At 39.2% G+C, this 25,813-nt stretch overlaps 1 protein-coding gene across 3 annotated transcripts in view; it reads left to right on the top strand.

The window, feature by feature from the left end:
- The first annotated feature begins 2,948 nt into the window (after positions 1-2,948).
- The window catches only part of LOC147217635 (RNA-binding Raly-like protein), a 49,946-nt gene continuing 27,081 nt past the window's right edge, over positions 2,949-25,813 (top strand). For all 3 annotated transcript variants that reach the window (XM_086176123.1, XM_086176122.1, XM_086176121.1), the window contains exons 1-2: positions 2,949-3,059; positions 20,289-20,563. In XM_086176123.1, the coding sequence (XP_086032249.1) occupies positions 20,308-20,563 (256 nt within the window). In that variant the 5' untranslated portion in view covers positions 2,949-3,059; positions 20,289-20,307. The remainder of the gene's footprint in view (positions 3,060-20,288; positions 20,564-25,813) is intronic.

Raw genomic sequence — 25,813 nt, 5'->3', positions numbered from 1 at the left:
CAATTTAACACTTTTTCAGTTTTCAATAAAATAAAAAAAAAATCACACCACCTGAATAATACCTGAAACATTTACATTAGAAAAAGTTTTGATCATAGTTACATTTGTGTTTGTGCATGTATGTATGCCTCTATGTACATCAGCCTCTATGGCAAAGGAGTCCTTGAGCTGCTCTTCCTAAACCTCACTGAAGAGTTAAAGTGCTCTAAAGTGAGGCTCCAAATGACCCTAAAGGACTCCAATGATTGGACGGTCAGCACTACTGCACCACCTCTGGCAACCGGACGGAAGTGGACAACATCCAATGCAGTGCAGATTGCTGTCTCGGCCTTAAGGCACACTGACATCATGGGGCATGTCCATTTGGGAAGAGGAGGCTTCAGTCTGTCAGCAAGTAAACCGATTTTGCACAAGGCTTCCATAGCAGAAAGGAGGAAAAGGGTGGTCGAGGAGGTCTGTTGCGAGGAGGTGGCTAATAGAACTGCAAAGGCAATTTCTCTTCCTAAGCAGGGCCAAAGAATGAAATGGCAAGGTCTTGAGAGAAGAAAGCTCAGCTGGAGGGAGCAGTACTGGAGAACAAGAGTAGCGTAGTTAAGTCCTTACCCATTGAGAGTGACCAATTCCACCATGGCAGCCTCATTCATCTGAGAGGGTCAGAAAAAGTCTAACCATCCTTCCACCATACTCAAGCCTGGATAGTCAGCCATGGCATGAGATTGGAAAATGTTGGTTGACATTGGCCAGCAACTATTTTTTCCCCCAAAGTTGCACATACTACCCCATGGCCAGATTTGGTACTTAGGTCCCAATCACTGAAGTCTGTGTACATCATAGAACTTACTGTTCCCTGGGAGAACATGGTTAAAGAGGCCAATGAGCGCAAGAAACTGCGATACACTGAGCTGGCAATGGAAACTCAACAGCGAGGATGGGATGCAAAAGTCTGTTCTGCTGAGATGGGGTGTAGAGGATTTGTGGTTTCCTCCATCATCAGCCGCTGCTCAAAGACCTTGATATTCAAGGACAGGCACTTCGGCAGACAGTCAGATCCATCTATGAAGCGACTGAAAGAAGCAGCCAGAGGATATGGACACAACAGAAGGCCCCTTGCTGGGGTCACAGAGCTGACCCACTCAGACACAAGCTCAGCCCTGATCAACCTGTAGCTGTCCACATTTGTGGAGGATGTATAGTGTTAAATGGCCAAAACACCCTATGAATCAAAGATACACTACTGATGATGTGTCCCAAAATGTATACCTTTTCTGAGAGTTTCTCTTTACATACCTCATATAAGTGCAATACCATCTACAAATGGACAGTTTTACATCTCGTCCTGTGTTTCTATGATTCTGTGTGTGAGCATTTGTGTGTATGTTCTTTTTTTGCAAGGGAGGGCATTTCAATGATAATGGCTAATTTATACTTAAGTGATTAATGATTCACCAGTGATAGAGACATTTTCTTGGAGGGAACCCTAAAGAAAGATAAGCCATGAAACAACAACAGCCAAAAAACTAGCAACTCACTTCTTACAAATTCAATTGTTGCATTTTGTCCAGGATAAGTTTAATATTACATAGCCAAGGGGAAACGGTGGTTACTTGCCACCCATCACCAAAAATCACCAAAAAAGGAAATGAGTGGTCATGCTGCAGAGGAATATGAATATTGGCAAAACCAGGTGTCGGTATCGTTAAACTGAATATAAGGTACGTTATGATCTCAAAGACAACTGAATGGCTGATGATGTAGTTGTCTGCCCACATGTACTATAAAAACAACACCCCTTTTTATGAAAACAAATTATTTTACCCAATATAATGTGCTTTTCCTGTTCCTTATCAATTAATATCTAAACAAAAAAGCCCTCACTTTCAATATAGAAAGTTGATTATTAGAAAAAAAAAGTGAACACACACAAATGACATTTTGATAAAAATCAAGAAAGTAATAATGGCAACATATTGATTTATTCATCTGAATTTCTGAGGGTCTGACTATGGCTGCTGGATTTCATCACCCTGATGGTTTATGTCACTTCCTTTTAGCAGTTTTGTGGGATCTTCGACACCAACCCAAATTACCTGCCATTCAACAAGTCAAAAACAGAGTGACGCAGCAAGAAGTTTGTCTTCACCTGTTACAACACATTGCAAATTAAAGAATTTAATTAAAAAATGTAACATTCTCATCTTGCGTTAGTGAGACACGTGGTCATGTCGGCTTGATCATTTTATTACAATTCACGGAACAACCTGCAACTAATCATGTCGTCGCAAACTCACGGATTCTTACGTATTTTCAGGAGCAATATATACTGCTCAAAAAAATAAAGGGAACACTTGAACAACACAATGTAACTCCAAGTCAATTACACTTCTGTGAAATCATAGTGTCCACTCAGGAGGCAACACAGATTCATTTTGACTTGTTTTAAGGACATTACATCAAAGTTGGATCAGCCTGGAGTTTGTTTTTACACTTTAATTTTGAGTGTGATTCTTATCCAGACCTCCATGGGTTGATACAATTGATTTCCATTGATCATTTTTGTGTGATTTTGTTGTCAGCACATTCAACTGCGTAAAGAGCAAAGTATTTCATAAGAATATTTCATTCATTTAGATCTAGGATGTGTTTTTTAAGTGTTCCCTTTATTTTTTGAGCAGTGTATATTAACCGTTGGGGCAGGTCCCATTTTGAGAACCAAAAATTGAAATTAAAATAATAGTGATGATAAAAAATACCTAGATTATATATCTGAATAGACATTTTTTTAGGAATAATAAAAATAGAGTAAATAAAAATAAATGGAGCTGAGAGAGATGTGCATAGTCGGACTTTTATTAGAATTGTTGTTTCCAGTAGTTCCCTGAACACCTCGGTGTGAAGCTCAGGCTGATTCACAAACTGACCGATCCCGAGTCATGTGACTCAGTCACCGGCAACGATCGAGAGCGCCAACGGGACGCGGAGCTTCGGCGCAAATAAGCCTGCACATCACCAGCGTTATCCGCCTAATTTCTTTTTAATTGAAAACCTTTTACTCCCATTCGGTGAGTACATTTTCCGCTGCCGTTTTCTAAAAACACCTTTTTTTTGTATCCTCCTTTTCTTCCTCTTTCTCTCTTTTTCTTCTTGTCTTGTACCGACACCAAGGATGTTTTCTCGTTTTCTGCATGCAACGATTTCAATTTCGGATGCTGAGCGTTGGTGCTTTTGCGACATCCGAGAAATATACATATTGTGGACTATCTTTATACCCCCCCTCTATATTCCACCCTTCCACAAGCTGCCAGCTTACATGTTATTATCGCCACCTTTTGCACATTCTGTGGCATTTTCTTCATCATGGCACGCTTATTTGAGCTTTTGGTTTTGGCGTTTTTTTTCCCTCTCTCTTATTTTGCAGCGCTTCCCTGGTGTTGGGAGCTGTTTTTACAGTTGTCAGTTTTTATTTATTTATTTATAACTTTGAGTTTCTTGCTTTCCCTTACCGTAAAATGTCAACTTGGCTGAAGTTTATTTTTCTCTTTGACTCTAGTTTTCCAAATGAATATGTAAATGTTGAATTTTAACATAACACAATGTCATAAGCTCAAGAGAAGGAAACAGCATTGCATATTGAAAGATGTTGTATTCATATATATTAATAACTCCATCTATACATAAAAATCTTATCTTATTTGGGAACAATAACTCAGTTATTGGTTATCACACACAGAAACCAGGAAACTTGATGAAGGCGAGGGGAAGGCGGGCATAGGCTGCCCTCCAAGCCTGGGCCAGGTTTCTTTTTAGGGAATATTTAACTTTTTTTTATACATTTGATTAATATAACAGTGCCACTTTTATATAACACTTAAACACACCCACAAGTCTACAGGCATAAGAGGACAATGCAATTAACGGTCTTTCTCCTTCTCACACTCGCACGCACTTGCATGCACGGGCACACACACACACACACACACAGACACACTCTCTTCCCGAGGTCATTTTGAAGCCTTGCTGTCAGATCTCGAGACAAAGCTTCCTTAGTCATTCCACCAAGATCTGAGTGAAGGCATTTGACAGCAATTCTAGCCCACGGACTTTGCAGGTCATGGAACAGGTGCGGGAAGCGGAGCATGAAATATGCTCCCTATACAAACAATACTTATCTCTCACCAGGGATGAAGTGTAAGGCTGGCTGTGGAAGAGCCAGTCTATATATGCATGCACTGGATCACTATGAGAAGGACCAGAATAAAGCTAAGCAATTTCTGGACTCCAGGGCCTAAAAAATGCCTGTCCTGGAATTCTGTACCTGTGGGCTGTAATTCTCATTGATTCTTAGCATTTGTATGGAGTGGGTTGTCTCAAAGACAGTTCATCTCTCGGCAAAATATTGATGAAGAATATTTTTGACTTGTTTCAGCATTTCAGCTATAGGTCAAAGAATAATTGAGGTGAGCTGCCGTGTCTGTGTCTGTTTTTATATCCCTCCCCTGTGTTAGATAACCAGGGGAAAAAAACAGACGTGGAAAAAGGGAAAATGAAGAGAAAGTGAGGCGTCTGTGAGAAGAAGAAAAAGCCTTGAAATTGACAAGCTCAAGCATGTATGATACCCACAGAACACTTCTATGTTACATTATGAATGTAGCAATACCCGCTGCTCCCTATTAGATCTTATATTCTCAGATGTAGTTTCTCTACACAAAAATCCAAACATGCATTAGTCATGTTCAAATATATTTCTCAACACCGTCTTATCCATGTTCGTCTCAACAGTTTGCATAAATGACACACCGTAAATACATACACCTGATGCTCGGTTTTATTGTGAGATGTGCCATTATTTTAGCAGCGTCAGTAACTCAGTACCACTGCCAGTTTCTTCTATTCCCCATCCAAACAGATTCAGCTTGATTTCAGCACCATGGATAACTGCCAACACGGTATTACTCTGGCAGCTGGAGCAAGCTGATTCTTGCCTGGAAGTCTGGAGTGTCTTTTCTCACTAGCCCCTGATCTCTCCATTGAACATGTCTTACTCTATTTCAAGCTCTGCACCACCTAATCGAAAAGGGGAAATAACAGGTTTTATAGCATAAGAAAGGAAATTATAACACCTTCTAAGAATGTCTTATATTTATAAATCAGAGTTCTGAACCTTGGAAATTGACATATCACCACATTGCAATGCTCCATGTTTGGTTTTTAACATTGAGATTGGTGAAGTATGCCTCTCTTTGGCAACGCTACAGCAGAAACATGAAATATACAGATGTGCCATTTTCTGCATGTATATAACAATTGAAATGTGTTTCAAAGATGTTTTAATATGTTATCATCAGCCCAGACTTTTTCCCGTACCACTGCTTGAAGAAAGTGTCCATCCATCTGGCCTGTCAAGAGTTACTCTCATCTCATCAGTCCACAAAACCCTTGAAAAATCTGTCTTCAGATATTTCTAGGCATTTCACCTTAATTGTCTTGTTCAGAGGAGGTCGGGTTTCAGCCTTTCTTCCCTCGGCCACGTCTCTAAGAACTGAACACCTTGTACTTTTTGACACTCCATGTCGGTTGCAGTTGTGGAATATGGCAACACTGGAGGATAATGGGTTCCTGGTAGATTCATGTTTGATTCTTCTCAGTTTTCGGCAGTTGATTTGTGTATTTTCTTCTTGACACGTTTCTTGCGACCCTGTTGACTATTTGCAAAATGCAACATCAAAATGTTTGATGGACCTATGATCATACCTCAATATCTTAAATATTTCAAGAGTGCTGCATCCCTCTGAAAGACTTTTTACAATTTTTGACTTTTCAGAGTCAGTTAGTTCTCTTTTTTTGGCCCATTTTTCCTGAGGAGAAGAATCTGCCTAATAATTATGCACACCTTGATATAGGGCATCGGTCAGGAACCTTTTTGACTGGTAGAGCCATAAAAGCCAAATATTTCTGAATATGTTTCATTAAGAGCCATATAGTATTTTTAACGTATAATAGATTAAATATGTCTTACTTTTAATGCGATCTCTGGTACTGCATGGATTTGTTCGAAGTGCCGCTTTATTTCATCGATGCAATTTTATTGTTGCATATTAGACATAAGGCAGATCCAAATGCAAATTCCTTTGTCCACGCAGCCTGGTATGCATGGAAATCATTGTCTTTTTTTTTTTTTTGCCATCTTTTCCATCACAAGGATAAACTAGTTAGCTATCTGATGAAATTGATTTCTTCACCTTTACAATGACCCGGACATGTTCGGAAGCCATTGGTTCCCGACCCGACCAATGGGTGATCTTAAAATCTAATTTCTGTTTACTTTGAAATGACAGTATTGTGAAGAAATACCACAAGTATTTTAAAATCAGTTCCAAACTGTGTTTTTTTTCCACTCAAAATTGTCTTGGAGCCATATGCCGTCACCGGAAGAGCCGTATATGGCTTGCGAGCCATAGGTTCCTGACCGCTGATACAGGGTGTTGATCTCCTTAGGTAACACCGTCCCTTGTTACACAAATACACATCACCTGATATGCATTAAATCCAATATGCATTCAAGTTTATACAGCCTGGATTTGGAAATTATGGATAAAATGATGATATGGTCAAAATATCACTTGCCTAATAATTGTAAACACAGTGTAAACTTGGTTTTTGTTAAAAAAATCAAGACTGTGCCCACAAATGTATCATTATTTCCGAATCAACACTAATAAATATTAGTATTGACTCTTGAAGCGATTATTGTATTAAACTGCAAGGCACTGTATTGCATGACATTTTGTGACATGTCTTATTCAACAAGCTAAAAGGAGGCTTTACTCTTGACACACAGCATTACAAGAAGATGGACTTGATCCATTTTGAACTATAATAAACCAAAGGACAATATTTTGACCCAAAAACATAAAGAAGAACAACTGAACAGCAATCTACTATAAAACTTTATTTTTCTTGAGTCTCGACACCAGCCTGATTTGTTGCCCCTTGCACTCACATGGGATGTATTGCATACTAAAATAATCAATAAGTTGGTTCTAAAGGTGCCCAAGGTCATATGGTCTCCATACACACAGGTTGCAGGCAATTTGTGACAGAATAAAGAACATCCTTCCTGCCCGCTATTACAGATTAATTTACTGTAAATCAACCTTAAATGAGATCAATGTGTTGCATTTTTTTTTCCTTTTACATTTTTTTTTCCAATTACAAATTGCTCCTTGAAATTTAATAATCTGGTTTAGACTTTGCTGCTTTATTTAGTCATGGTGCAGAAACTTTGTTTTCAGACGCGCCCCGTCTTTCAACATCCTAATTTGAAATTTGACATTTGAACCAATTTTCACATTATGTGATCTCTTATCTGCTTGTTTATCAGGATCAGACTCAGACTTAGAGTAGCATATATAGTCATTGCAGGACACAATAAGATTGGACATCATTCTGTAGTTTCATCTTTGAACTTAACCCTCATGGGAAGATTACTACCAATTATCAATTTCCACCTCAGTCTGCATCCTTCTGTCCCCATAAAGCAGAATATATTTAGTTATAATCTAACTACTCACAGCTCTAGTGACCCAGTTACTTTAGCCTAGTGAAGGAAATGCTACATTTGGCAGTCACACAAGAGGAGAATTAAGGAAGTGGAGAAATGTGTCCGAGTGTGCCAAGACAAATGGGAAAGTGTGGCATATGCTCACATGCCTCAAGCAGGGTGGTGGAGTCCCTGGCTAAAACTGCAGGTGGTGTCTTTTTTGTCTGAATGTCTCCCAAAAACAAACATCTTGATTATGAGAGCTGTTCCATATTTGAAAGATGTAGACACAATATTTAGATGCTGCAGATTTTGAAAGCTAAGTAGTTGGAAGAGTAAAGGTTAAAGTGATCATGGAAAACAAAATCTTCTTCTCCTTTTGGCTTTTACCTTCAGGGGTCACCACAGCGAATCAACCGTCTACATCTTACTCTATTCTCTGTATCTTCCTCTCTCACATCAACTACCTTCATATCCTCCCTCACTACATCCATAAATCTTCTCTTTGGTCTTCCTCTTGATCTCTTGCCTGGCAGCTCCAATTCCAGCATCCGTCTACCAATTTATTCGCTATCCCTCCTCTTTATATGACCGAACCATCTCAGTCGGGCCTCTTTGACTGTTTCTCCAAAACATCTAACATGTGCTGTTCCTCTGATAGACTCATTCCTGATCCTATCCATCCTCGTCACTCCCAAAGAGAAAATCAGTATATTCATCCCTGCGACAGTAACCGTTGCTCATCCATACAGCATTGCTGGTCTCACCACTGTCTTGTACACCTTTCCTTTCGTTCTGGCTGATAGTCTTCTATCGCATTGTACCCCTGACACTTTTCACCACCCTGAACTTGTCTCCTCACCTTTTTTCCTCACTCTCTGCTGCTCTGGACTGTTGACCTGAAATCCCCCAACTTCTTGATCTCCACTCCCTGTAGCCTCACTGTTCCACCCAGGTTCCTCTTATTCACACACATATATTCTGTCTTGCTGCGACTAACCTTCATTCCTCTCCTTTCCAGAGCATACCAGCACCTCTCTAGATTTTCCTCAAACTGTTCTCTGCTCTCACTACAGATCACAATGTCATCTGCAAACATCATGGTCCATGGAGATTCCTGTCTAACATCATCTGTCAGCCGGTCCATCACCAGTGCACACAAGAGGGGGCTCAGAGCTGATCCCTGATGGAGTCCAACCTCCACCCTGAACTTCTCTATTACCCCTACAGCACACCGTGCCACTGTCTCACAGTTAGCATACATGTCCTGTGCCAGTGTACATACTTTTCTGCCACTCCAGACTTCTTCATACAAAACCAGAGTTCCTCTCTCGGTACCCTGTTGTATGTTTTTTCTAGGTCTACAAAAGTGCAATGCAGCTCCCTCTGACCGTCTATTTACTTCTCTATTAGCATTCTCAAAGCAAATACTGCATATGTAGTACTCTTTCCAAGCATGAAGACATACTGCTGTTTACAAATGCTGTCTAGTTTACGCTCAGTCTAGTTTCTACTACTCTTTCCCATAACACAATCCTTACTGTCCAAACGAGCATACAAGTCATCGCATGTCCTTTGTTTTGCCTTTGCTACCTCTATCTTTACCTTACGCTGTATCTCCTTGCACCCCTGTCACATCTCTTCAGTCCTCTCAGTGTCCCGATTCTTCTTTGTTAACCGCTTTCTCTGTTTACACTCCCGCACTTCCTCATTCCACCATAAGGCTCTATCTACTTTCCTTCGAGATGATACACCAAGTACTCGTCTACATGTCTCCCTGATCACATTACCTTTAGTTGTCCAATCATTTGGAAGCTCTCCCTTGACCACCCAGAGCCTTTTGCAATGCCTCCCTAAAAACCATACAACTTTTCAACTTCCACCGCTTTGTCCTCTGCTCTGCCTTGTCCTCTTCCTTGTCACCAGAGTTATATAACAAACCACCATCCTATGCTGTCTAGCTACACTCTCAACCACAACTTTGCAGTCACTGATCTCTTTCAGGTTACCTCGTCTATACAAAATATAGTCTACCTGCGTGCTCCTACCTCCGCTCTTATAAGTTACCTGATGTTCCTGTCTTTTCCGGAAAATGTTCCTATCCTGTACACCAAACCTGCCCATCACTTCTTCATCCCTTCTATTGCCTGCACCAACATGCCCATTGAAGTTTGCACCAATAACCACGCTCTCATTTCTGGGGATATTCTGCATCACTTCATCTGGCTCATTCCAGATCTCCTTCTTTTCAAAGTCACATGCCTCCTGCGGGGCATAGCCACTAACAACATTGAACATCAAACCTTCACTTTCCAGTTACAGACTCATTAGTCTATCTGACATTATTTTGACCTCCAGAACATTCCTGATTGCGAAATACAAAATATTCCAGTGGAATTTATAAAACAATACTGAGGACTTTAAAGTCACCTAAAGGGTTACACTTTGTATTACTTCAAAAAAGCAAACAGCCCAAAGCTATCCAAAATGGAATATTATCATTTGGGTATATGTATTAAAACAAGCGGTAAATTATATTAAAACAAATAAATAGTCATCCCTGTTGGTATCATAAACTGCAAGATGAAATGTGTTCTAGAGATATGACTTCATTCCATGTCATTGTATAGGGCGCATTCTGTTTTTATCTTCCTGCCCCACTACTGGTCAAAGCTATAGGTTTCTCAAATCAGATCATGGTGCACTTCATTTTAGGAGCGTGAGCGGCTGCCCTCAGTTGCCATGCTTCAGAGAACCTCTATAAATTCTCAGTGGTAGACGAGGGCAGATGTAGTTGACTGAAATCCGAGTGGTTTTGCTTTAAGTTATGTATAGTCATAGGCTTCACACTGCAAAGAAAAAAAGCTGACCAGTACAAAAAGTAATTTCATTAAATGTATAAAAAATATATAAATGATAAAAGGATGATGGAAAGGCAATATAAAAGGAAGGCGTCACAGTCATAATTTATAAGCCAGCACTTCCTACTGCACCTACCGCACGATGTGTGCCTCCATCTCCTGTCTTTGATATCGCGGTCCAAGGCCAAGTTCTGTGCTCTTTGAGAATGATTGGCACTGAAAATCTTTTTTCCCTTCCTTTTTGAAATTCTTTCATTCTCTCCTTCCATCTTATCTCCCTTTATTTCCCTCTCTGCTTCTTTGTCTCTCATGTATTTGTCTCTCAGGTATTATGCAGTATGTAATGAATGTAGGTATGGAGGAGAGAAATGGGAATATTTTTTGACAGTCATCCTACCTTGTTAAGATTCATAACAAAACAGTTTCAAAGAAATCCCCGGTACACAGTAAACAAGGCTTAAACCGCAAAGCAAGTCGCTCATTACAAGTAGGCAATAGTGGCCCATTTTCTATCTTTACACCACATTTACTATTCAAGTCCTGGAGGAGAGATTAGATTACTCCGGGCTTCTATGGGCAAGAAGGCAAAGTGGCTCAGCTATGATCTCTTTTCATTAAGTCCTTAATTGCTAATTGAGGTCTTTGAATGATTCAGCAATAGCTCATTCTGTTGGTGCATTAGCTGAGTAATTTATGGATGTAAGAGAAGAGGACCAAATTAGGCAAGTGAGAGAAAGTCTTATTAAAAACAACACCAGTGGCATAGTCATTTCACAGCAACCTTTTACAATCCCATCCAAAATATGCATAGTTTCTCAATAATTCTCCAATACTGTGAACATTTGAATGGGCATTTGTCCTCTTTGTTTGCAGCATTTACAGCTCCAATCGCTATTCATGTTATCAAAACTAATGGGAAGAAATGTCACTGTAGGATTTTATAGCTATTTTCAGCTTTTGTGTAATTCACTGAAGCCTTTGGTAAATCCTTGGATTTAGTGTCTATACATAAAAACATAAAGAGGAACACAGCCATACCTGCAGTGCAGCAGCTTTTGTAAATTTAGACTGTGTAAAATGTAATAAGATTTCAGTCCATATTTACTTCCTTGTAATTTATTTGGCCTGCTTTCAGAAGAAAAATAAAAAGGGGATTACTGTAGACACATACTTCTTCCTTTTGATCAAATTGGATTTCCCTTTGAAGCATCAGGAGTGAATACTCACTGAAATGCCTGCTAATGGAATCAATAATGCAAAAAGATGAGATTTCCTGGCAACCTCACAGCACAATTAAGATTTCTTCAAATTAAATGAATTTCGGCAGTCTTCTTGCTGAGAAAATATGAGATTTGATGCTTTTTGCTTGAGGTAAAATACTACAATAGCACATTCCAGCTGTGGAGACTGTGGCCTGAATGCATCATTCTTATCCCATGCATTTTGGTATATTGGAGGATAAGTTTTCATCTTTCTCCTCTGACAAAAGCTCAAGACAGTGACAAGATCAGGAAAAGAGAATGTGCTAAAATGATTACTTTCATTGCCTCCTTGGCTCTTTATCTCCAGGAAATTCAGACACTGATGCTACTGACTCCATGAAATACTTACACTTTGAGCCTCTGCTGCTTTGGAGGATGTAGTAAAACCCCCAAAGAAAAAAAAAATAAAAAGAAAAGGACTCAGCTGTCTTCTATAAAATGTATTTGTCAGTGAAAATCTTGAAAGACAAAGAATATCACCATGTAAAAGCAAGTAAATGACGACTTCAACTACATTTACAGAGTAATTTATGTTTAAATATGTTACAAAGCACTAATTTACGAAGCATTAAATATGCCAAGAGAATCCAGCTCATCCTCCTTGCACTGTAGCCTATCAGGCTACTTTACATTCAATGTTAGTGTCTTTCTGGCCTGGGACCTTTCCACTATTTCTTGCAAGTATTTCTGCTGCATGTTTGTTTTTCAGATGGCTTTGGGGTTCTTGGAAGCTCATAAATATTGTAAAAGATTTTCCTTTGAAGCCTCTTTATACTGGTTGAAATGCACTTCAAGAACAATATGAAGCACCTTTTCTGTGATCATTTCTATTAAAAAGCATTTTAATGGAGAAAAATGGGAAAATAGTGATCAAGTATTTACATGGCAGTGACCTTGGATGAATCCATGTGTTTTCTGTTCTTTCCTGTCCCTCTATATGGGGCCATAGGATATTTGGACCACAGTTTAATGGTAATCATATTAACTCATGAATTGTTATCTGATCACCCATATTTATAAGTTATTTCATTTTGTAATATAAAAAGATTTAGCTTGCATCGGTTCTGAATATTTAACAAATTCTTATTATTTTATTATTTCAATGTTTTGTTTATTGTTGTGCACACAACATGTATGTGCATATATGTGGATATATATGCTATATCAAATTTTTCGACATCTAATAAATAATATCTCAATAGTGTGTGTCATTTATAAAGATTATATAGAAATAGTACACTTTAGACATACATTTACTGTATGTACCTGTGATAAAGTGGAATTTGTAGTTATTAAATAAAATTGTAATAAATAAATGTCATAACTATAACAATGTTCTTCCCTCAGCCGCAGGGAATCTTCAGTCTTTGTAGTTACTGCTAACAGTTAGACAATTCATATTTCATTATATTTTTTATTCTTCCTCCTTTCTACTATTATCTATTACTGTTATGTTTTTTACTTGAAACTCTGGCACAACAATTTCCTTCGGGATTAATAAAGTTGTTCTCATCTCATCTCATCTCTCAATATTAAGGAGCTAATTTAGAAACTGATGATCTTTGAGACTGTGTCATGCTGCCATACTGTATAATCCAGCCCGTACTCAAAGGAAATTTGAATAAATATGCATATAGCTTTGTTCCCTGTAAACAATATTACGTTATACAATTTTTCTCCTTGTGTCTCATCCTAATGTAGTATAAGCCCAGATATTTCTTTTATAAATGTTTATTATTATTTTTATCTGGAGGCCGCAGTTGTTTATGTCATATCTTATGTCATCTTTGCCATGTGGCATGTAAAAGATGCCATTCTGTTAAACAATGATGTGTGGAAAGGGAAATTTGTGGTTGTTATGGCAATCTAAGCAGTTTAACTTTATTTTCCCCCTGTGTGAGTCAGTTAAAGTATCTTAAATTCCATTCTCTCTTATTGCCAATAACATATGCAGTTGTATACAAAATATGCAGTTGTACATGGCCATTATATAATTGTCCAATACTCACAATTCTAAATAGCCGTCAACCAGAGACAGAGGTTTCATTTTTAATATGAACTACTTATGCTATAAAGTATGTGAGTTTACTTTATACAACAAAACTGCTTGGTTAGGTTCAACTTTAACATTTCTAATTTACATATCAGAGGAATCACAAATGACGGGGTTCTTCAGAAGAAGATCTGATCACTGGACACTCCATTCCAAGGACCTCTTCCTTGCACGTAAGCACCACCCAATATATTGGAAGGCCAAAAAACGCCCACACTTTGAGACAAAGAGGTTCTTCTAGTCATTTACACCCCCTTCTCTTGTGTAGTTCTATAATAATAAGTTATCCTTTGTAAATACCTGTGGGGAAATTTGTTTTACATATAACACAAAACACTTATGCATGATGTTTTGAGCAAAAAATAGGCTTTTCCTCTGATGCTTACTGGAGATATGTGTTAACAAATATGTTATGTTGGTGCTATTGTTAAAGAGAGGAGATCATGTGATGGATGATCATGTGATGGACCCGCCTCTTGCTGGATATATGATGTCCTTTGAACATTATAACATTATCTTAACTTCTTTTCAAGAACCGACCCAAGACACAGATGCTTTTTTACATTTTTACATGTGTACAGATATACACATACGGGGACTGAAAAAACCCATGTGATTGAAGGGCATCACCATACAATATAAAATATAAACATCTACATGGGGGATCGGACCAACAGATCAAATAAATATATAGACAGAAAGAAAATATGGTGTGGACAAAAGACAGATAAAAAAACATGTGGACCTACCTATAAACAAGGTTTTTTATCATTTAAAGATATCATATATCATGTCCTCATTCAGTCATTCAGGCGAATGTGTAAAGCATGTAGATCCAGAACAACTTTCAGAAGAGTTTCTAAAAGAGTTTAGAGTGTGGAGTTTAGATGGCCCCCTCTGCGTGGACACTTTATGGCCTCAATCCGTAGGTATTTCAAGGTCGAGACATTATGTTTCGCTTCCCTGAAATGTACCACTACAGGGCTGGAGGTCACCTAATTTCTTATGGTGCGCCTGTGTTCAGCGATGCAGGTTCTTGGTTGTCTATTTGTTTTTCCTATATACACTAGCCCACAGGGGCATCTAGATATATAAATGATATGCGTAGTGGCATCATCCGTAGTTCCCTGCACTAAGGAAATGAGGGGTTGGTGTGGGGGGGAGGATCAGCCCTTACCAGTAGGTTCTGTGTGTTTTCGGGGGTCTTTTTAAGACTATCCTGGCTGGATCTGAAAAGCACTCCTTCAGTGCAGGGTCTGAGTTGATAATGTGCCAGTGTTTTTTAATAATCCTTTCAATGGCTTTTGATACTGGTGAGTATTGAATGGCACATACTGTTCCCCTCCTGGGTTCCTTGCCTCTGGTGGTGGAAAGACTGTCATCCCGAGACATTGCAGTAAAGCGTGAGGTTGGGTTGTCAATCCACTTACGTTTATAGCCCCTGTTAAGGAATCGTAGTTTGAGGTCCGTGGTTTGTTTGTCGTAGTCCTTGTCTGAGCGACAGATGCATCTGACTTTATGGAATTGGGAGATACGGAGGTTCTTCTTTAAGGTGTGTTGGATGGCAGGATTCACCATGCAAAGGAGAGTTTCTGTCGGTGGGTTTGCGGTGTAGATTTTTTGTTAGACCATCCATTTCCTTATTGACCATGACGTCCAAAAAATGCATCTGTTTGGTGTCTGACTGTATTGTAAATTGCAGATGTTGGTCCTTAAAATTAATACATTTTTGAAAGCCTTTGAGTAGTGTAAGGGGACCCATCCAGATGAAGACAATGTCGTCTAGATACCTCCTCCAGTGATTTATATAGGGTGTGAATGGATTCCCTTGATCAAACATGGTGCTCAGACCATCCCACATACATTGAGGCAAAACTAGGTAACATCCTGGACCCCATGACCACTCCGGAGGTCTACAAGAAAAATTCTGTGCCATAAAAAAATAATTCTTTGTAAGTATTTCTTTTATGAGATCTACAATGATCTCGGTGATTGGATTAGGAGTAGGTCTCCGATCCAGGAAATATTTTGTGGCCAGGATGCCACCCTCAAAGGGAACATTTGAATAGAGGGATTCAATATTCATTGTCACCAGGATATCACTGTTGGCAATATGTGTAATAGATTTAATGGTTTTTATGAAGTCTATTGTATCCTTTGTGTATGATGGTAATTGAGTCCCCAGAGGTTGCAGAAAGTAATCCACAAAAGCTGATATTTTTTTGGCGAGTGAGCCAATGGCTGCAATAATAGGTCTGCCTGGGGGAATATCGGGGAATTCTTTGTGGATTTTTGGCAGTGTGTAGAATACTGGAATGATCGGGAACTCAATCTTCATGAATTTGTGTTCTTCTTCGGTAATGCATTCTTTTTCCAAAAGGTCGTTGAGTTTAGCGTGTATGTGTTTTTTAAATTCCCCTGTGAGAATGTGGGACAGTTGCCTATAAAATGTAGTGTTTGAGAGTTTTCTCCTCACTTCATTATCGTAGTCCGAGCGGTCCAGAATTACTACAGCTCCACCTTTATCCACATTCTGTATCACCATATTATTGTCTTGTTTTAAATGTTTCAATTCTTCTTCTTGTTCTTTTGTCAGATTACTTGTCAGTTTATATATATATTTTTCGGTATCATGGAAATGTCTCTTTTCACCAGGCGACAGTAGGTGTCCAGTGAGGAATTTCTATTTAGGTGGTATGAATGTAGATTTCCCTCGGAACGGTCTGGGTGGCCCAGTGTTGGGTGCCAGGGACGGTCGAGTAGAAGAATCAAAGTCCCTGCATGGGAGGTCGAGAGTTGGGTTCTTGGAGGGCAGGAGGGTCGGGTGTCCACACCATTTTTTCTGTCTTTCTTTATTAATTGTTCTTTTATTTAATCTGAAAATGGAACTCAAATGCTGCGAACCACCTACCTCCAAATAGATCTATGTAAAAATCTGCTTTGCTTGCTTAATCAACCATCTTATGGCTACATCTCATATATGCATTTGACCAGAGGGGACCATTAAATGCACTTTACATCAATCAGTCACTAGGAGATTTGATTAAGGTCCCAGAGCTGTGAGGCAATTCAGAGGTAGAGATTGAGTGAATGGGATTTCATTGGATTGACTCTTGGTCTTTTCGTCTCCTAACTTGTTGATAATTTAGTTAACCGACTCAAGACTTATTACAGGATTTACAGTTTTATTATCTTCTATTGTGTGAAATGGAAAAGGTGATTCTCTGTATGAAGAGTAGAGGGAAACGATTATGTGGGTGAAGAGTCGTAAGATGGAAGTGCAGATGAACGTAAAGGCAATTCTAACACAAGCTGAGTCTTATTGGAAATTTTTTGCGGAAAGTTTGGGATTTGTGTGTCTACGGAAAGTTTGGGATTTGTGTGTGTGAGCTGTAAATGAGAGTTGTAAATGTAACTGTAAATGAGAAAAACATTGGGATATTGTAAATTGCATTACATTGTTGGAAACAAATCAGATGTTGTTCCACCTTTACAATCTCTCACCTATTGCCCCTTTTCAAGGGGCATGAACAGGGTTCAGGGACATGAACCCTCTGTGAGTCTAGTCTGGACCTGGACCCTGGAGGGTGACCTTGGCACACATAGCAAAGGTAGATAAAGCCAGGTGATTGTCAAGATGCTGGAAATAGCTATGCTATGGAGGGTGGTGATGACAGGGGAGTCTTCCTGGAGGTTGGCCAGGAAGCAGGAACAAAACTATTCTAAAGGACAGGCCTAGTACAAGTAGGAAACGCAAAATGCTCCCAGCAAATCCCTCACAGATTTATCTCATGATAGCTCAGGTACTGGACATGAGGAACACTATTGTATTAACGTAAGATCCGATAAGATAAGATAAACTTTATTGATCCCCGTTGGGGAAATTCTCTCTCACAGCAGCGTAACAGTTATAAATATATAAGACAAAAAGATATATGAATATAGATATAAATAGTAACAGTTAGAAGACAGAAGATAGCAAAGACATCTACGAATAAATACACAGCAGGGAGAACAACAACAGCAACAACATCAAGGATAATAACGGACAACAGATTGGAAGAGTAAGGGTGAAAAATAGACAACCACGACTAAATGACAATATAAATACACTGACGATAGCGATGATAAAAATCAAATAAATAAACAAAAATAGGCGGGATGTGTGTGGGCTGGGACCAACAAGGATTAGAAAGAAAGCAGAGTTAGGGCATGCCGTGAATGGGGTGAGGTAGTGAATGTGGTGATGTAGTGAGGTTGCCCAGACTGCTGTTGTACAGTCTGAGGGCCCTGGGCACAAAGGAGTGTCTAAAGCATTTAGTGTTCTTCACTGGGGTTGGATGAACCATTGGCTGAAGGAGCTGCACATCAGCCAAAGCTCGTCATGCAGGGGGTGGGAAGGATTGTCCAGGATAGCTCCCAGTTCGTCCTTCTCCCTCCCCACTGCCACCAATTGAAGATGGTCCAGGTTAAGTCCCACCACAGAGTGGGCTTTTCTCACTACCTTATTGAGCCTGTTGACCTCAGCAGTCCTGGCAGCGCCACACCAGCAGTTGTGTGACCTGTCCAGTTTGTTGTAAATGTGGACCCCAAGGTACTTGTGGGAGTCCACCTCTCCACCCATCTCCACCTCTTCACCCCGGATGGTGATTGATACCCGTCCCCTCACAATCTTCCGGAAGTCCACAACCACCTCCTTGGTCTTGGAGTTGTTGAACTGGGTTGCTCCACTCAACAAACCTCGCAATCAGACCTCTGGACTCCTCCTCATCATCATCGTTGATGCATCCAACGATGGAAGAGTCATCTGAGAACTTCTGGAGGTGGAAGATACTGTAATGGCTGCATTTGCTCTTATTTCTTTGGAGAGCTGCATTTCTAGACTTGAAAATACGCACCTGTTGTTAAAATTAGGTCTTTTGGACCGAGGCTGGAGGTTAGCTCTCTTGAAGGGCTGAGCTGAAACGGAATATAGACTGACCTGCTATTGTAGTTAGCATGGTCCTGACTGGAGAGTAGCTGCAGGAGAACTGTTTGAGGTCCACCTTAATCTGACACAACCTAAGGTCAAAACAGTCTCAGAAAAGTACCGGTAATTGTTAATGTGAGGTTCTTGCTTCCTTGAATGATCATACCAAAGTTTTGATATTCTGCATCAGTTATACGCTACATTGAAAATTCTGTCTACGCTTCCGTCTTCCTTTTTGCGGTTCTAAAACAGCAAGGGCAAAGACAAATTAAAGTTCTGTGCAAGCTATACGGTTTCATCTTGTTCAGTATTTAGACGTAGCAGACTCTAACAATAGATCACACTGGACAGTATTTTACTTTACGAAAATAAATATTTCATGCGCCACCCTGAGAATTGACAAGTGGATGAAAGTAACAGCATGATCCACTTAACAGTCAAAGGTCAAAACTCAAGAACAAACAAATCGTTTTGGTTAACAGCAGAGAAGCAGGAATGAGGATTGTTAAGTCAGAAACACAAGAAGGAACAGAAAAAAAAGTTTTAGGGAGATTATAGGCCAATTATTCATTATTTATCAATCTCCTACAGTTAAATTTGAACACATAGATATAATTTTTTTGAATCAAACAAGTGAACTTAAGTGAACTAAGCCAAAATTAAAAATACAAGCTGTCAAACATGATAAGCATTCTTATTCTTATTATTGCATAATGATAATAATAATACTAATAATCATAATAACAATTGTTATTATTATTCCAATATTGCATCATGATAACTCATCCGTTTGTGATAATGATTATAATAATAATAGAATAATTATTATATGTGTAAGATGGCTTTTCTTTTTTTATTGCTACTTGAAGGACAGGTGAGCAGATGCTACATGCAAACACAGCTATTCATTTTTTAAATGTCTTCAGACACATCCTGTTTTGTGAGAAAGGTTTGTTTATTCGTTTCCCACACTTGCATTGGTGTCTTCAGAGTCAGAATCAGAATCAGAAAATCAGAATCAGAAAAACTATATCTGTGGAGAGTGGAGGAGTGTCTTAGAGTCTGAATTCTCCCAAGTTTCAAATTAAGATCAAACACTTGGTCAGAATTAACAGTAGTTGTTAAGACAAGCTCAAATGAATTAAGTCAAATAAAAAGTCAAAAATGATGATGAAATTTTAATGGGGAAAAATGTAAAATGTATTCATAACAATAAGAAATATTTATGAGCAAACATGTCAATGGAATATTTTCTGGTGCTATTTGCTATTCTTTTCCATTTAAAAAGTCATAATGTAATTAAAATTTTTTGTTTGTTCCTCAATGACAATTTGTGAAAGGTATTTCCTGATATTATATGTGCCAAAGTATTCACTGCTGTGATTTATATTATCACTTTAATATTTAGTTTTCACTTTCATCATTTTGCTGGAAGAAATGAAATTGCCCATAATGAATGCAAAAATTGATCATGTAAATATCGGTATTAGACCCTCGAGTGGGAGTGAAGGCAGACCAATAAAAATACAAAAGAATGTACAAATTTTAATTTCCAGAACCATCACCTGACACTCATGGAATCCTGTGCTCTGTGTTTTCCCAGCAGACAGGGCAGCAGGACTAGGATGACTGGGAAGACCCTGACCAGCAACGTGACCAACAAAAATGACCCGCGCTCCCTCAATTCTCGCGTCTTTATCGGAAACCTCAACACAGCTGTAGTAACCAAGGCAGACATTGAGGCCATCTTCGCCAAATATGGCAAGATTGTGGGCTGTTCTGTTCACAAGGGATATGCCTTCGTCCAGTATGCCAGTGAGAGGAATGCTCGGGCAGCAGTGGCCGGAGAAAATGCCAGGATCATTGCTGGACAATCATTAGGTAAGGTTGATCTGAAGTGCCTGATTAAAAATAAATTACTTAAATTAGAAAAGAACTCATGCAAGTTACATTCCGATTGCAGCGTGAACAAGTCTCTCAATGATCAATTGAGATTGTGGAAAAGGGGTAAAAGAGTAGAAAACAATATGCAGCTCCATAAATCCAAATGAGTATTCTGGGTGTCTCTGCATTGTGGTTATTTGTATGAAGGCTTGGAGAATCTTATCATAGTGTGGCTTATTTAGACATTTTGATTTTGAATGCTTTGGTTTTGACTTGGATACATATTTTTTCATTTTTAGTACAGATTTTTATTTTTTGTTAAGCTTTTTTATTTTGGTTTCTTTTTATATTGTTTTCTATGCAAAAAATAATTCTGAATATCTCAGATTATGACAAGCATCATTGTGAAAACATGATTACATTTTCAAATATTAGATTACATATTGCCCAATGTGCATTATGGAAACATGCTTCCCTGTACAATGAAATTCTTACTTGTTTGTCTGCGGTGCATTTGGCCCGCACCCCATCCTGGGTGGTGCAGGCCAAGGGTGGACATTTTGTGTGTGAGTTTGTGGGGTATGACGGTGTTGAAAGCGGAGCTTTAGTCCACAAAGAGCATCCTGATGCAGGAGTCTGTTTTCCAGGAGGGAGAGGGGGTAGTAGAGGGTGACGGCTGTGGTGTCTGAGGTGGAAATTGCAGGCGATCCAGGGTCTCTGGAATGTTGTTCTGAATGTGGGCCAGCACCAATCTCTCGAAAGACTTCGTAATGTTTGGAGTGAGTGCTACTGGCCTGTAGTCATACAGGCAGGTGAGTGGGCTCTTCTTTGGGAGGGGGGTGATGGTTGTGTTCTTGAAGCAGGAGGGGACGGTGCACTGGCTGAGGGAGAGGTTGAAGATGGTGATGGGAACATCATTGTGTGTGTGACTCGCCTCTGTGTTGTGGCTGGAGTTCTCGAAACGGGCATAGAAGATGTTAAGGTCGTCCAGCAGGCTGTCTGCGGAGATGTTGATGCTGGTGGTGTTGTAGTGTCTGAGCCCAGGGTCAGCAGTGGAGTAGAAGCCACCCATCTTCTCTCTGTACTGCCTCTTGGCTGTTCTGATGTATTTCTTTGGTCCGTACTGAGCAGATTTGTTGTCTGTCTCATTGCCGGACCTAAATGCTTGAGAGCGGGCATGCAGCATGAGGCGCCCCCGACTGTTTAGTCAAGGCCTCTGGTTGGGGAACTTCCTGACTTGTATGGTGGGCACGATGTTGTCAACACAAGTGCTAACATTACATTACATTACATTACATTACATTTGGCAGACGCTTTTATCCAAAGCGACTTACAATAGAGGACATAAGGACTGCAAATAACACTTGCAAATACAAGATGCACAGGAATATATAATATACCGGTATTATAATAATAATATACCTGTCACATACTCAGCGTACTCCTGTACCCTAACAGAAGAGTCCTCCTGTGTGGCTGCGGTCTTGAACACGTCCCAGTTGCCTGTAGGATGCCCTCTGAGTCCAGGGTCCAGAGTTTGATTTCTCTGGTTATGGTGTTTGTCTGCTTCAATCTGTATGTGGGGTACAGAAATGGACTGATGTGGTCTGACTGTCAAAAGCTGGGACGGGATGTGGCCCTGTACACGCCTCAGACCTTGCTGTACACGTGATCCAGGGTGTTCTTGTTGTAGGTTGAAATGTCCACATGTTGGTGGTATGTGGGGAGTATGGTCTGCAAGCTGCACTGGTTGAAGTTGCCAGCTGCAATCACAACAGCCTCAGGTGTGATGACGTCCTTGAGCTTGCCCAGTGCTGCTGTGGAGTTCGACTGCGGCAGGATGTAAACAGCGGATAAAAACATGGCTGTGAATTCCCTCAGTAGAATATACATATATATATATATATATATATATATATATATATATATATATATATATATATATGCTACTATATAGTGTATATATATGTTAAGTTTATTTTTATTTTGAAAAATTACTTATTGCATTTTTTTTTTTTTTGTTTAAATGAGATGTGATTTTACATACCAAAGCAAAACATTTTTATAAATAAGTATATGGGAAAAGTGGTCTTATTAGTATCCCGAGGTTCTACTTTTGTTTTATATCCAATGCAAAAATGCCTGTCAGTCTCCACAGAAACTACTAGAAATAACTAAACTGCAAATAAGCAACAAAAAAGTCCAGTAAAACTTTAATTGGGTTGAAAAAGTATACAAGAAGAATGTTCAGTGTTTCAGGAGATTAAATGTATCACTTTAATACAGAAAGGTAAAATTAAATCTTCAACATTGCTTTAAAAAAACTACAAGTTTAAAATATGAAGCTTGTATAGAACTTGTATAGAATCATTGCGCATGTAAACTTTAATCATTCATTTTAGAAAATGTGCTCATTATAAACATTTTAAAAGTGAATTTATCAAAAGAATGTTTCACTATATGGCCAAATTTATTCGCTCACCCATCTAAATAATCGGAATCAGGTGTTCCAATCACTCCCATGGCCACAGGTGTATAAAATCAAGCACCGAGGCATGCAGACTGTTTTGACAATCATTTGCGAAGGAATGGGTAGCACTCAGGAGCTCAGTGAATTCCGGTGTGGAACTGCAATAGGATGACATCTGTGCAACAAATCCAGTCGTGAAATTTCCTCGCTCAAAAATATACCACGGTCAACTGTCAGCTGAATTATAAAACCATGGAAGCGTTTGGGAACGACAACAACTCAGCCATGAAGCGGAAGGCCATGTAAACTGATGGAGCGGGTTCAGCGGATGCTGAGGCACATAGTGCAAAGAAGTCGCTCACTTTCTGCAGAGTCAGTCGCGAAAGGACCTCCAAACTTCATATGGCCTTCAGATAAGCTCAAGAACAGTGCGCAGAGAGCTTCATAGAATGGGTTTCCATGACCCAGCAGCTGCATCCAAGCCCCACATGAACAAGAGCAATGCTAAATGTTGGATGCAGTGGTGTAAAACACGCTGCCACCGGACTAGAGCAGTGGAGACACGTTCTGTGGAGTGATGAATCACGCTTCTCCATCTGGCAATCTGATGGACGAGTCTGGGTTTGGCGGTTGCCAGGAGAAAACTACTTGTCTGACTGCATTATGTAAAGTGTGAAGTTTGGAGATGGGAATCATGATGTGGGGTTGTTTTTCAGGAGGTGGGCTTGGCCCCTCAGTTCCAGTGAAAGGAACTCTGAAAGCTTCAGCATACTGAAACATTTTGAACAATTCCATCCTCCCAACTTTGTGGGAACAGTTTGGAGCTGGCCCCTTCCTTCTTGAAGATGATTGCTCACCAGTGCACAAAGCAAGGTCCATAAAGACATGGATGACAGTCTGGTGTGGATGAACTTGACTTGCCTGCACAGAGTCCTGACCTCAACCCAAAGGACACCTTTTGGATGAATCAGAGCGGAGACTGAGAGCCAGGCCTCGTCCAACGTCAGTGTGTGACCTCACAAATGCGCATCTGTAAGAATGGTCAAAAATTCCCATAAACACATTCCTGAACCTTGTGAACAGCCTTCCCAGAGGATTTGAAGCTGTTAAAGCTGCAAGGGTGGAGCAATGTCCTATTGAATCCTATGGATTAGGAATGGGACGTCACTTAAGGTCATATGTAAGTCAAAGCAGGTGCGCGACTACTTTTGGTCATATAGTGTCTTCTTCTTCTTCTTTCGGCATTTCCCGTCAGGGGTCGCCACAGCGAATATAGTGTATTTATCAAAATTTTGGATTAATATCAGCATCACAATTGATGTTTTTGTTTTTAAGATAATAGTTTGGCCATTATATGGGTTTGTTCTTTACATTATGTACATTTTTTTTTTGAACACCTATCTTATCTGAAGTGTAATAACAAAACATTTTCTTGGCGTTCTACAGCATAAGCACTAAGAGTTAATCAGGACAGTTCAATAACAATAAAATATAACTTCATAAAAGCAAATCTGAATAACAGGAGCTCTGACAATGGGAATATGATTGAAAGTCGTAATCAGTCCATAACCTTTAACAGGTTTTTTCGCAACCTGGGACACAAGGGTCAATTATTTTTAATCAATCAATATTCCTAAAACAGAGAATCTAGAATCTAGATTATGAGCGTTATTAATGAGTCTCTATCTAGATTCTAGATACTTATAATCAGTATGGCCAAACTATGCATACATTACTGAAGTTGCAATTTCAAATAGGAGTATTAAAGACTCAAATTAATTTTCAGTATTCAGGAAAAAAAACATTGAGGATTGTGGCTAACCTTTAACATGTACAGTAACTAATCAGATGGAGGGCAATGGAGAAGGAGCCGTTCCAGTGACTGTTCAGTCGATCCCTGTAAATCATTCCTCCATGTATGGATTTGTTCACCGCCTCTTTCATCGATCTGAATGAACAGTTTCAGCATGTTTCCTCATTAAATATAAAATACAACGGCTGCTGTGCTACATCCGCGATTCCCTCTTGTGTTTGTTCAGTTCTATGCATCTCAGGCTGTTAAATCTACAGAAGTACAGACAATTTGGTGTGCATGTATTCACCGTTATTTTGTTATTGTGTGCTTTTTGACAGATTTATGCTCATGATTTGGCCAGGGTTAAATGAAAACTGTCAAACTTTGAGTGAGTTTCTACTTTTAACTGTCACAGTCCCTTTCTGGAGTATGAAATAAGAGGTGGATTCTTTCACTTGATGTTATTTTACACTATTTTTTTCATACAGTCAAATAAATTTGCAATAATTTTGCTGTGCTGTATCTTGCCTCGTTGAGCAATACTAGCTTCAGTTGTACTTTACATAAAATGTCATCAAAACAAGCAGAATTAATGGATAAATTCAGGATAAATTCTGATTTAGATTATCAACATTGTGAGAAATCATACAATACTAATCATATGTGGGCAAAATATTTACTTTTCTCCATATAGAAACCTTCCTACTAAGTTTTTTTATATGTAAAACATGGGTTAATCAGATATTAATCGTCAAATGAATGAATGTAGCCTTTGGCTTGAGTGCTTTGTCATGTAGATAGGGATGACAGCTGTTGCAGATATTTGCTTATATTTAAATTGTCTTTATGCTAACATAATTCTATATTTTCATATTGTTGAACTGTTAATGTCCACATGACAAATTTTTACTTAAATTTGGTTATATTTAGATTCATGCAAATCATTGTTGTCTGTCAGTAATCCTCATCAAATTTCTTACTG

Source organism: Fistularia commersonii, chromosome 28 (genome assembly GCF_037954325.1).
Source record: "Fistularia commersonii isolate RoL2024-O1a breed Wild chromosome 28, RoL_Fcom_v1.0, whole genome shotgun sequence".
NCBI lineage: Eukaryota > Metazoa > Chordata > Actinopteri > Syngnathiformes > Fistulariidae > Fistularia > Fistularia commersonii.
This window is presented reverse-complemented; position numbering and strand designations above follow the sequence as displayed.